Raw genomic sequence first — 12172 nt, forward strand, 5'->3', positions numbered from 1 at the left:
ATATCACTGACACTTACCAACAACAAAGCAGCATGCTATGTAAAGTTAAACACGAATCCTACTTCAGGTGGCCACATGTCCTTAGTGCCCAGATGGCCTCTCCAGGTGGCCACTCGTCTAGGTGCCCAGTTATCTCCACTCGTCCAGGTGCCCAGTTATCTCCACCCCTCACTGCCCACTCGTCCAGGTGCCCACATGTCCATTGTGCCCAGTTGTCCCTAGTGCCCAGATGGTTTTGGTGCCCACCTGTCTGTTACAGGGAATGTCCTTATTTTTAACTCGATGGGAATGACACGCATACTTCTTTGTGGTGCTGACCTACAGCAATAGATCACCAAAAACTTCAATGCGGCCGCACTTGGCCCATGTGCCAACGTTTATTTGTTTATTTATCTCTCTCTCTACGTCCTCAAATAAACTTGGGACTTAGTGTGTGCGGACATGTTTTGATGTTTTAGTAGCCCTGGACTGGTCCAGAGCAGAACACGCTATAAACGCTTTGGACTCATGTTTTAGACCTAAAACATGAGTCCACCTGTGCTGTTCGGTGCTGTCACAAGTTCACAACACCCGTTGATCTTTACTTTGAACGACACGTTCCAAAAAGAGCTCTTTGCACGTTCACCCCATAGAGGTATAATATGGTTCACCCCGTTCATTCACGCAGTGATGACGAAACAGGAAGTATTTGAACTTGAAGCAGAGCCTATGTTTACTACACGAACCATTGCTATGTGTTGTTGACACAGAACGACCCACGTCGAGTGAAGTTCAACTCTATCCACGCAGGCTAAGCGTAGGGAGTAATAAGCGGACTGGTATACACTATATTTACTGATAGAGTTAAATATAACTATCCACGCAGGCTAAGCCCAGGGAGAGAACAAATAACGGACTTGGACACAGTACAGCCTACAGTACAATATGTCTCTCTAATTAAAATGACTTTGAACAAGCCATAAATAAACATGTTAGTTAGAGTTCGCAGACTGCCACTCTCTTGTGCAGTTTCAGTGTGCCATGCATTGCCGAGGTGAGTATAATAGTCATATAATATTAATTAGAGCTGCATGACATTAGTATATTGATTATACTATTGATGTACATGACAGTTCCTAAACCAGTTAATGTTCTTGTCTTCTTGACTGCACTAGTGCACTGCACTCACAGTAACTTTGAATGACCATAGTTCCACAATTTGTAGCCATGGATCACACGACAGGCGTCTGTCACGACTCACGACCCCGTCATGGAAGAACTTCAACCTGGTGTTTGCACTTTCTCCATTTACGGCCCGCCCGGACATCTACATAAACGTTCAGATTTCAAATATAAAGTGCTTACCCCATGGCCACGGATGTAGCAATTATGTTCGGGCCTGCAGAAGTACCCGTATCTTCCGTATTGTTCAATAAATGCATTTTAATCCGATCGGTGGCCATTTTCTCATAGAGTTATATAGCTCCGACGGAACCTCTCCCTCCGCTGTATAGCTCCGAGATGAGGTTCCTCGTTTCCCTCTGCCGTTTGAGCAGGACATTGTCGCACATTTCCCACTTTACATGTTTCTTACCCCTTACTGCACATCGTATCCAAAAAAGTAAAGCTTTTCCGCCATTCTCTCAGATGTTTTAACTTCTAGCGCACCATAAAAGCTATCCAACGAGTTGAAGAAAGTATTTAATTTGCCTCGGTCCTCATCCGGTTACATGTTTTTAAGACATTGCGCAAGAGTTGCGCCCGTAGAGATAACATCACTGATTCCCCTACTGGTCAAATGTTGAATTGCATCTTCTAATGCAAAATATTATGGAACCGGCTGAGGACACAGGCGAATTAAATATTTTTTTCAACTCGTTGGATAGCTTTTATTGTGCGCTAGAACTTAAAACGTCTGAGATAATGGCGGAAAAGCTTTACCTTTTGGATACGATGTGCATTAAGGGGTAAGAAACATGTAAAGTGGAAAATGTGCGACAGTGTCCTGCTCAATCTGCTCAAACGGCAGAGGGAAACGAGGAACCTCATCTCGGAGCTGTACATCGGAGGGAGAGGTTCCGTCGGAGCTAAGAGTTATAATGTATCAGAGTGCAATACACCTCCAAACCGACAGGGTCGCGTAATTGAAAGCATATGGGAAATACGGAGAACATGGCTATCGATCGGATTAATGCTTTTTATGGCTTTTTATGAATATGGAAGATACGGCCATGTACTTCTGCGGGCCCGAATAGAAGCACTTTATATTTGAAATCTGAACGTTTATGTAAATGTTCTGTAAATGGAGAAAGTGCAAACAGCAGTTTGAAGTTCATTCATCCATGACTGTCTGTCATGATATGACAGTAATGTTTCAGGGCTGCACAATTTGCTGCTGTGATAATTTCCAAGTCATCTTTAATCTTTACAGTAGATATTTACCCAGGGATCAATATCAGTTTATTATTAACATTATTATTGCAGCCCCTTGCTGTCTGTGTAGCCCAGTGGCCGCTCATCACCATGAGCATTGTGAACACTTTGTGGGATTTGCACAGACCATTGTTGTAATTCATAATGACACAGCAGCAGTCGCATTCAACTTGACCCTCCCATTCCCACTGATCGTCTATACAACGCGTGTGTTCTTCCTGGTTATGGCAGTGTTATTATTCTGCTTCACCAGAACAACACAAACTCTGCCTCTCATTCAACCGCTCAGGACTTGTTTGATTTCCTTGTTTAAATACAGACATCGTCCTCGTCGGAGCATCGTCGTCATGGCCTCCGCATCACAGTCGACAACAACGCGCTTCGATCTGCTGGTGATCGGCGGGGGTTCTGGGGGTCTGGCAGGCGCACGGAGAGCGGCAGAGCTCGGGGCCAACGCCGCGGTGATAGAGAGTCACAGACTTGGAGGTACCTGCGTGAGTAACGATACGAACACCATTACATTCTGGATACTGTTTGATCAACTGACCACTGCATCTGTCACGATGCAAAAAACAGGCGCACTGGGAAACCTCCAGACTACTTTTTGTTTTGTTTTTGTGCACAATGTTGGTGGGTTGTTTTAGCAGTCTGTTAAAAGTAATTGCCACGGACGGATCCAACCGATACTGCATTGCCAAGTGTCTGTGTCAGTGGTGGAAAAAGTACTCACATGTTTTACTAAAGTAAAAGTATCAATACTGCAATGTAGAAATACTCTGTTACACGTAAAAGTCCTGAATAACAAAATGTACTTGATTAAAAGTAGAAAAGTATTGGTATCAAAATGCACTTAAAGTACCAAAAGTAGAAAGTACTCATTATGCAGAAGGTCCCATTTCGCAAGTTTTCAAATGTATAAAAATACTATGTTGTGAGCTTGTCGATCGGCACATTTTGAAATTGTCAAAGTATAAGTTGTTTTATAATAATAGTAAAAGTCTACAAAGTAACAAACTTTTCAAATAATTGTAGTGGAGTAAAAGTACAATGGTTGCCTTTGAGATATAGTGGAGTGGAAGTAAAATGATTGAAAATTGAAAGTACTCCAGTAGAGTAAAAATACCTAAAAATCGTACTTAAGTACATTAGCCTACTTTAGTACATGTACTTAGTTACTTTCCACCACTGCCAGTAAGAAGGATGACATTATTGCACAAGATACCAGTTACTCATTGACCACTGACCAGTCCACCCAAATATAATATAATATTAATAAGGAGGATTGGAGAATGAGTAGCGAGATACAGTGTAGGCCTATATGACTTTGCAAAAGTCATATAGGCCATATGATGAACTAGGAAGTGAAAACATAATGTAGGGCAGTAAGTTAAAACTTGAAGTTAAAAAGTCAGCAATGAATAACGGAACCATGTTTTCTTTTTTTTTACCCCTCTTTCCCCCATGTAAAGCGTCTTTGGGTACTTAGAAAAGCGCTATATACATTTGAGACATTATTATTGTTATTATTGTTATTATGTCCAGTTAATAATGGAACATTGGTTGCCTATTTATTTATTTATTTATTTTGCCCAAGCTTAAACCTTCTCTTTGTCACATTTTTTCAGGTTAATGTTGGCTGTGTCCCAAAGAAGGTATTGTTCCTTTTCTATTACAGATATGTTTGTCAGTCAGGTGGAATAGACCTCAAACAACAGCCTTTTTTCAGTCTTCTTAATCAGAAATAATAAATAATAATACATTTTTGTTTATTGTAAACTGCCAGAACGCAATTGAGTGGCACATATGTAAATTGTGCTAATAAACCCTGATAATTTTTTCACATGTTTGACTTTTGCAGTAGACAAAAACAACCCTAAAACAATACTTTGATAGGAGTAATGTTGAGAACTCTATTATCTTGAGGTGCTGTCTTTAAAAAAAATCCGGGTGTCTATCTTTCTTCATAGGTTATGTGGAATGCAGCGGTTCATGCTGAATACTTGCATGATCACTCTGACTATGGCTTTGAAGATGCACATGGTCACTTCAACTGGGAGTAAGTAATTGGACAAGAATGTTCCACCTGCCTCTATTGTATTATAAGGCTTAGGAAGATGGCAACAAACTGAACAAAGGGATGCTTGTTAGCTTTTCTGTGGAAAGTGATATCACTTACTTTTCAGTCAGATATTCTATTTCATTGGTTTCCTTCTTCCTACTTCTCTCTCTGAGCGGTTAAGCCACACCTTTGTTTGCACAAGATGCCTCTGAATGATATGGTTGTTCAAAGTTTACAGTCAATGGGCCAAACACAGCAGAAACATTTAATAATAGTAATGAATATTATTTATATAACACTGATCAAAAGTACACCCTGTTTACACAAGATGACTATGAATGATATGGTTTGAAGGTTACAGTCAATGGGCCAAACACAACAGAAACATTTAATATTAGTAATGCACATTATTTAAATAACAGTTATAACACTGATCAAGTCCACAAAGGGCTTTATAGCATGGTATGAAAAAAAGGAGATCAGAAACGCCTGCATATCATGAATTAAAGGAATAAAAATGGGAAACATGAGAAGACAATGAGTAAAAATAGTTGAAACCACACACTCTGGTGGTGGATGCATTGTGTCTTGGGGACGTCACTCTGTTATCCCCTGGGTCACAAAGTATTTTTTATATTGAAGATACAATAGGGTCATCTTAGCATCGCATCATATAAGAACTGTGTTCCAAAAATAAACAAATTCTGTCAGGTAAGTGACTCTGTGTTGTTTATGATATTGAGTTACATTTGATAACGTCTGTGTTTGGAGAAAATGTATTTATTTTCTTACTCTTTGGATAAATTAATATTTTTTTCCACTGTCAGTTGATGCTTCATATCCATATGAATCAGAATCAGAATCAGAAGACTTTATTGCCATGACATGTAGACATGTTAGGAATTTGGTTTGATACAGTGAAGCGCAGTTTACAACAGGACTGGTGCAAGACAGGACAAGACAGTGCAAACCACATCATAGTGCAAACAACAAGTAATAAATATATAAATATGAATAAAATCGATGGGCTCATTTGTTTATTTTTGGAACACAGTTCTTATATGCCACGATACTATTGAGATCCTATGGTATTTCCAATGATAAAATAACTCTGTGACCCAGGGGGATAGCTGCCTTTTTTCTTTTTAGTTTTGGCCGTAGACTTCATCTGGGTCTTCTGAATCTGAAACAACCGTGAGCAACACAAGATCCCAAGTTATATAAAAGCAACTCTAAAAAGTTGCATTTTGTGATTTGAAAGTAGATGCTGCATTAGGTAGTATGAGCTCTTCGGGCAGGTAATTCCCCAAATGTTTTTATTTTACTGGAATTTGCAACACAGTTGTGCCATTGCGAAATACATTCACGCTCCAATTACACCAGAAGAGCTGGTTGTTGGCCAATTCGTTTTTTGTTTAACTGGTGGCACTCAGGCACTGGGCTAGTAGTTTTCCAATGCTACTTCCGGGTTCGCCCCTGAATTATTCAATTGTCTCCAAACACTGTATCAAATATAATATATATTAATATCATAAAAGATAGAGCCACCTCCCTGACAGAATGCCACAACTCGTTTTGTTATTGTTGTTCTTTTGTTTTGGAACAACAAAGTGATTTAAAACATTTAAGGTAAAAAACACTTATCCAGGGGTTGTGGTTTTGACGTCAGGACTTCGGTACTCATTTCTATGGGATTTAGAAGGCAAGAAACACTTATCTAGGGGTTGTGGTTTTGACATCAGGACTTCGGTACTCTATTCTCTTCACATGTGTAATAGTAAATATGAAGGGCATCACAAAGCTTCTTCAAACTCTTAAAATGAGATACTGGATGCTCTGTAGTCTTGCTTAGTTATGCTACAAAGTTAAGTTGAGAAACCAAAACCAAATAGTGTGCAAATCTATGACATTGAGTATGACATTGAAGAAGAGCATACATGATGAGAAACGGTCTCTAGATTAATTGTTCAATTTGCTTTTATGATTTGTTTGCAGAACTCTCAAGGCTAAAAGGGATGCCTACATCAGTCGCCTGAATACTATTTATCGCAGTAACCTTGACCAGGTAAAGTCCTTTTTTAGATCTACTCTTACCTTTACCATTTACCTCTGATATTAATCAAATTCACATCTAGTCCTATCTAGAAGACAAAACAGTTTTTTTTAAATGAAATATTGTGATCCCATTAAGGCTTTGTGGCAATGCACAGTAAAGTTGTAGTCTGACTTACTGTTTGTCTGCAGGCAAAATAACGTTACGTCAACTCTTTTCCTACAGGCTAAAATTGAACATATTCAAGGTCCTGCCAGGTTCACAGATGACCCTGAGCCTACAGTGGAGGTCAATGGGAAGAAGTATACAGCGCCTCACATCCTGATTGCCACTGGAGGGCGCCCTTCTGAAATGAGTGATAGTGACATCCCAGGTAAAACTGACATGATTCTGAAAAAGCACCTGTTTAATTGTGAAAACATGTAGTGGGATTAATATTAACGGATATATTACACAATGGTTATTTTAGATACATCTGGTATTGGTATTGTTGCTTTTAGCATAACATGGTGGAGCGTCTACTATGTATCTGAAAACAGTAATAACTAAACACATACTGTCCTGTATTTTATATCAATTAACAGACAATACACTACAGTGCAAAAACAACAAAGGGTGTCACATAAGCAGATATAGACATCTATGTATTGTGTAGCTGATAATGAAATGTTTAGAAGTTTATCAGAGTTTTACAATCGCAAAACAAAGGAAGAACATATACGTTATATATATATATATAATGGTTTTGTTTGTTAATGATTCCAGGAGCAAGTCTAGGCATCACCAGTGATGGCTTTTTTGAACTTGAAAGCCTTCCAAAGTAAGATATGTGCATGTTATAAGATAGTTTGCACAAAATAACATCACTCACTCTTTTATATCTGGTGTAAAGTGATATGACAGTAAACTGAGTTAAGTTGGAAAAATATGTCTCCATACTGTAGATGTGCATACAGTATGTTGAATATACCGTACATCATCCCAACAGGCGCAGTGTTGTTGTAGGAGCAGGATATATTGCAGTGGAGATGGCTGGCATTCTGTCTACCCTGGGATCCAAAACATCTCTCATAATTCGACAGTCAGGGGTAGGAATGATTGGCTCATCAGAAATACTGGACGACTAAATCTTGATTTCAGTGTTCTGAGAAATACTTTTCCCCCCTCTTGTCTTTTTCATATATTCACTGCAGGTCTTACGGAACTTTGACACACTAATAAGTTCAAACTGCACAAATGAACTGCAAAACTCTGGCATAGAACTAATGAAGAATAGTCAGGTGAAGTCTGTGAGTAAAACAGACCAGGGCCTTGAGGTGACACTTGTCACCAAAGATCCAGAGGAGAAAATCGGTACTATCCAAGGAGTGGACTGTCTCCTCTGGGCCATCGGTAGAGTACCCAACACTACTGGACTCGGCCTCAAACAGATGGTAAATGTTGCCAGTTTTGTATTACTGGCCATTTAATTGGCATTTAATCTATAAGCTACAATATGCAGACTATAAAATTGATGTTGATACATACACTAAATATCTTTGCCAAAAATAGTCTATCTACGAACTCGATCTTCTATTTTCGCCAAATGTTCCCCCCAGAATCGGGTGCTAGGGTTGATTTAGTTACTGATCTTCTTTAAATTTGCATGTATTCCCTAGTAGTTTCTTCTCTCACAATGAAAGGCTACTTGTCAAAAGAGTACCGAAGTGCTGACGTCAAAGCCATGCCCCCTGGACCAAAGTGTTTTTCTCATTTAAAATCACATTATACAAGATTTAAAAAGTTGTGACCTTTTACTCCTATGGTTACAGAACTGATGCTGAAAATGTATTAATTCATCCAAAGAGTAAGAAAATAGAATGCCGCCTACAAATCGACTTAGAAAGGACTTAACCGGCACACATAATTAGCATCATGTGGTGTTGCATTGGGTTTTTTCTTTTTGTAGGAGAGTAGCGTTGTCAGTTGTTTCATCAAACAAATTAAATAACACATACTGATAACAAATGTCACGAAAAGTAGGAATCTCAGGAACGTTTTTGACGGAGAGTGATGTGCTTCACTGGGGACAGTGAATCACGTGATGTAGTTTTCCAATGCTACTTCCGGGTTTGCCCCTGAATTAATTAAATTCTTTCCAAACACAAACTGTATCAAATATACTAAATATCATAAAAGACACAGAGCCACCTCCCTGACAGAATGCTGCAACTCGTTTTGTTATTGTTGTTCTTTTGTTTTGGAACATAGTTCTTATGTTATGTGATAAAAATAAAGTATGGGATTTAGAATGTAAAAAACACTTATCCAGTGGGTGTGGTTTTGACGTCAGGACTTCGGTACTCTATTCTCTTCACATGTGTAATAGTAAATATGAAGAGCATTTCAAACTCTTTAAAAAAAAAAAAAGATTCTGGATGCTCTGTAGTCTTGCCTAGTTATGCTACAAAGTTGAATTGAGGAGCCAAAACTAAATACTTTTACTCTTAGGTACTTTAAAATGTAAAATTACAAATCTTGAATCTTATTATGGCATCGGTTTACAATGTAAATAATCACCTATATCAAAGATCCTCCTCACACATTATGCAAATTTGTTGTACTAACTTTGTGTTGTACGAATTGTTCCTATTATATGTGTCAGAGAGAGTTTAACATATAGTTTTTCTTAGATTAATTAACATGTTACATAAACAAGCACTAGAGTACGGAAGTAAATTGTTACCAAATAGGCTTGCTTCAATATTTATTCTTGTCTGTTTTGTTTGTCAGGGCATTGATACAGACCAAAGTGGCAATATTGTGGTGGACGAGTTCCAAAATACCAGCCGTCCGGGTATCTATGCTGTTGGGGATGTTTGTGGCAAGGCCCTCCTCACACCTGGTAGGCCCTCCTAAAATCATATTTATAATATTGTAACGACAGAGAAAGTCTGTTACTGGTTGATGTTCTTTCCCCTGTAAAACAATTATGCATTTCATAGTATGCAGGTGCAATTTTATGCTGCCTTGATATTGGCACAAAAAGATTCATTTTATGCCAATTAACTCATTCTCTGCCTAGAACGACTAAAACGACTTCTGTCCATAAGCCATGCCTGCCAAGAACGACTAAAACGACTTTTTAAAAAATTTAAAAAAATTAAAACATTTTTTTTTTTTTTTTTTTTTTTACCCAAAGACCAAGGAGATATGATTTTTCGAAGATATAGACTCCCATCCACTTCCTTGTTAACTTAAAACTTAAAAATTCTGTATCTCGGCTCCTGAGTACTTTTTTATTTTCAATGAAAAATCTTGGCGGTGTTCAAACGGGCCAGAAATAATTCTGGCAGTGAATGAGTTAATATCAGTTGCTAAAACAGTTACCTGTTACTGATAAATATGTTTTGCATTATAATTGATTGCATTGGTGTATTTTGGTTATTTGTTCTGAGTTGCATTCTGACATAAGTTTTGCACATGGGCAGTTGCCATTGCTGCAGGTAGAAAGCTGGCACACAGGCTGTTTGAGGGAAAGCACGAATTCAAAGTGGACTATTCCAACATTCCCACTGTTGTCTTTGCCCACCCACCCATCGGCACGGTTGGTCTAACGGAAGGTGAGTGTGCCCTTATACCCAAGATGTCCTCGGTGGGGATAAGATTCTCCATTTAACTGTAGAAATGTAAAAGAACCAAAAGTTATTTTCTGATATACGTTTAAATAACTCATGATTGGTAATATTAAAAAGTCCATTTCTATTACCGTATACAATACACAGTGGTTCTCAATGGCGGGTCCTTGAGGATGTTCCAAGGGGTACCCAGCTAAATGATTGATAGTTAATCTTCACTAATTCATGTACAAGTAAATACAGCTAGAAAACATACAATGGCTATTTTGGTCAGAGGCATTGTTATATTTATACCTACAGTACGTAAACCGTAAAGGAATTCTGGACCAAATGACAGACCATATCTGACCAAATCATGTCTAACAGCAATAACATTTTAGGTACATTTGGGTCCCAGAGGTAACATCAAATAGTCCACCACCCCAGAATCTAGGGATTCAAATTCAACATGGTACATCTTTGCCAAGCGTCTATACGAACACAATTGGCCGCGTTCATGGGAGGGAAGCCAGGCAATCTTTGTCACTACGCTAGAGACTCTTAGGGGCTAGGTTGGCGTCTTTCAATGGGGGTGTTGAACAGGAAGAGTAGGACGTTGGCCTTACGTCCTTTTGGTTGGGGCTTGTCACTGGCAGGTAAGCCAGTAGGATACAATACAATACAATACAGAAATGTGTGGGGAGGGTTAATTGGCACGACAAATTGCGACGAAAAAGGGGGGAGGGGAATAATTGGCTACTCTAAATTAAACAAATAAAATAAAAAGAAATGTGGTCTGTGTAATGCATAGCTAATTGGGGGTCCTAGAAACTAAAAAGGTTGAAAATCACTACAATAAATTATTATAAATCACTCTATTATACTTATTTCTTTGACGTTACAGCGGAGGCCATTAAAGCCAGAGGGAAGGAGAACGTAAAGGCTTACACCACTTCCTTCACCCCAATGTATCATTCCCTCACAACCAGGAAGTCCAAGTGCGTCATGAAGCTGGTGTGTGTGGGCAAGGAGGAGACGGTATGTGTCATTGGAGGAAAGGGGGGGGGGCGGGTCTTCTGACAGCAGCCATTTAGGCAAAATATGTGTACCTGCTACCGCCTTAAACTGTGAATCCTTCTTTCCAGGTGGTCGGCCTGCATATGCAGGGCCTAGGCTGTGATGAGATGCTCCAGGGCTTCGCTGTAGCCATAAAGATGGGAGCCACCAAAGCAGATTTTGACAACACCATTGCCATTCACCCCACCTCATCTGAGGAGTTGGTCACAATGCGCTAAGATAAAAACAAAAAACAAACAAAACAGAATTCCCTTCTTGCCGCTCAATATCACTAGCAAATATGATCAGCATACCGGGATAATCACTCCTTCATATACTCTCACAACAGCTTAATAACGTGTTGTATAAGACCTATTACCTACTTATTTTTTCTCTCTAAGTGACCTTATTTGTGGGCAGCGTTTGATACTTTTCCCATCACATTTTACTTAAATGGACTATTACAACGTTTTCTCAATTGTATTGTGGGTCTTTCAGGCAGTGCTGATCAATTTCATTCAATATTCAGGATTCAATTTTGATTATTGTGAATTAGAAGTGGTCGCCCTACAAATATTGTTGTCGAGTTATTTGCTTGGTAAAGTTCTCCTAGTGTACGTGTATAAACCATTTCATTTGTCAGACATTTATTGAATGAACATTGCAAACATTGCTGCCCGTTTTTGCTACCAGTCCAAAGTCACAATCTTACCAACTATACAATCTACTGTACTGTAAACAGATTCAATAAACATGTTGTCAAGCTAATCTATACCTTTCTCACCATCAGAGATTAAAATGCAAGATTTTTAATTGGATCCTATCTTTTGTGAGGACGTGGAATTGTGCCATAATATTTAATGTCTTGTGTCCGTGGTTTTCAAAGTGGGGTCCACTCCAGGGATCCTATGGCTCAGTGTTCCTTGAGGTGGTGGTTCCAAATAGACCCATACAGGTCTGTAATTCTTGAGAGGGGGGAAGCGGATAGGTGGGCAC

The 12172-nt window shown here is 39.0% G+C and overlaps 1 protein-coding gene across 2 annotated transcripts; it reads left to right on the forward strand.

Moving 5' to 3' along the window:
- The first annotated feature begins 724 nt into the window (after positions 1-724).
- Positions 725-11989, forward strand: gsr (glutathione reductase). Of its 2 annotated transcripts, XM_084086007.1 has the most exons (13): positions 725-1033; positions 2732-2906; positions 4038-4064; positions 4380-4468; positions 6467-6536; positions 6750-6897; positions 7290-7344; positions 7513-7612; positions 7718-7957; positions 9297-9408; positions 9995-10126; positions 11025-11158; positions 11266-11989. In XM_084086007.1, exons 1-13 carry the CDS (start codon positions 969-971, stop codon positions 11413-11415), a joined length of 1497 nt encoding a protein of 498 aa, XP_083942133.1. In that variant the 5' UTR covers positions 725-968; the 3' UTR covers positions 11416-11989. The 2 variants fall into 2 exon arrangements, with proteins under 2 accessions (XP_083942133.1, XP_083942132.1); XM_084086006.1 differs by lacking the exon at positions 725-1033 and having other exon boundaries at positions 2524-2906.
- Positions 11990-12172: the final 183 nt, after the last annotated feature.

The sequence above is a fragment of the Gymnoscopelus microlampas genome (assembly GCF_963454915.1).
Source record: "Gymnoscopelus microlampas genome assembly, chromosome: 18".
Classification (NCBI taxonomy): Eukaryota; Metazoa; Chordata; class Actinopteri; order Myctophiformes; family Myctophidae; genus Gymnoscopelus; species Gymnoscopelus microlampas.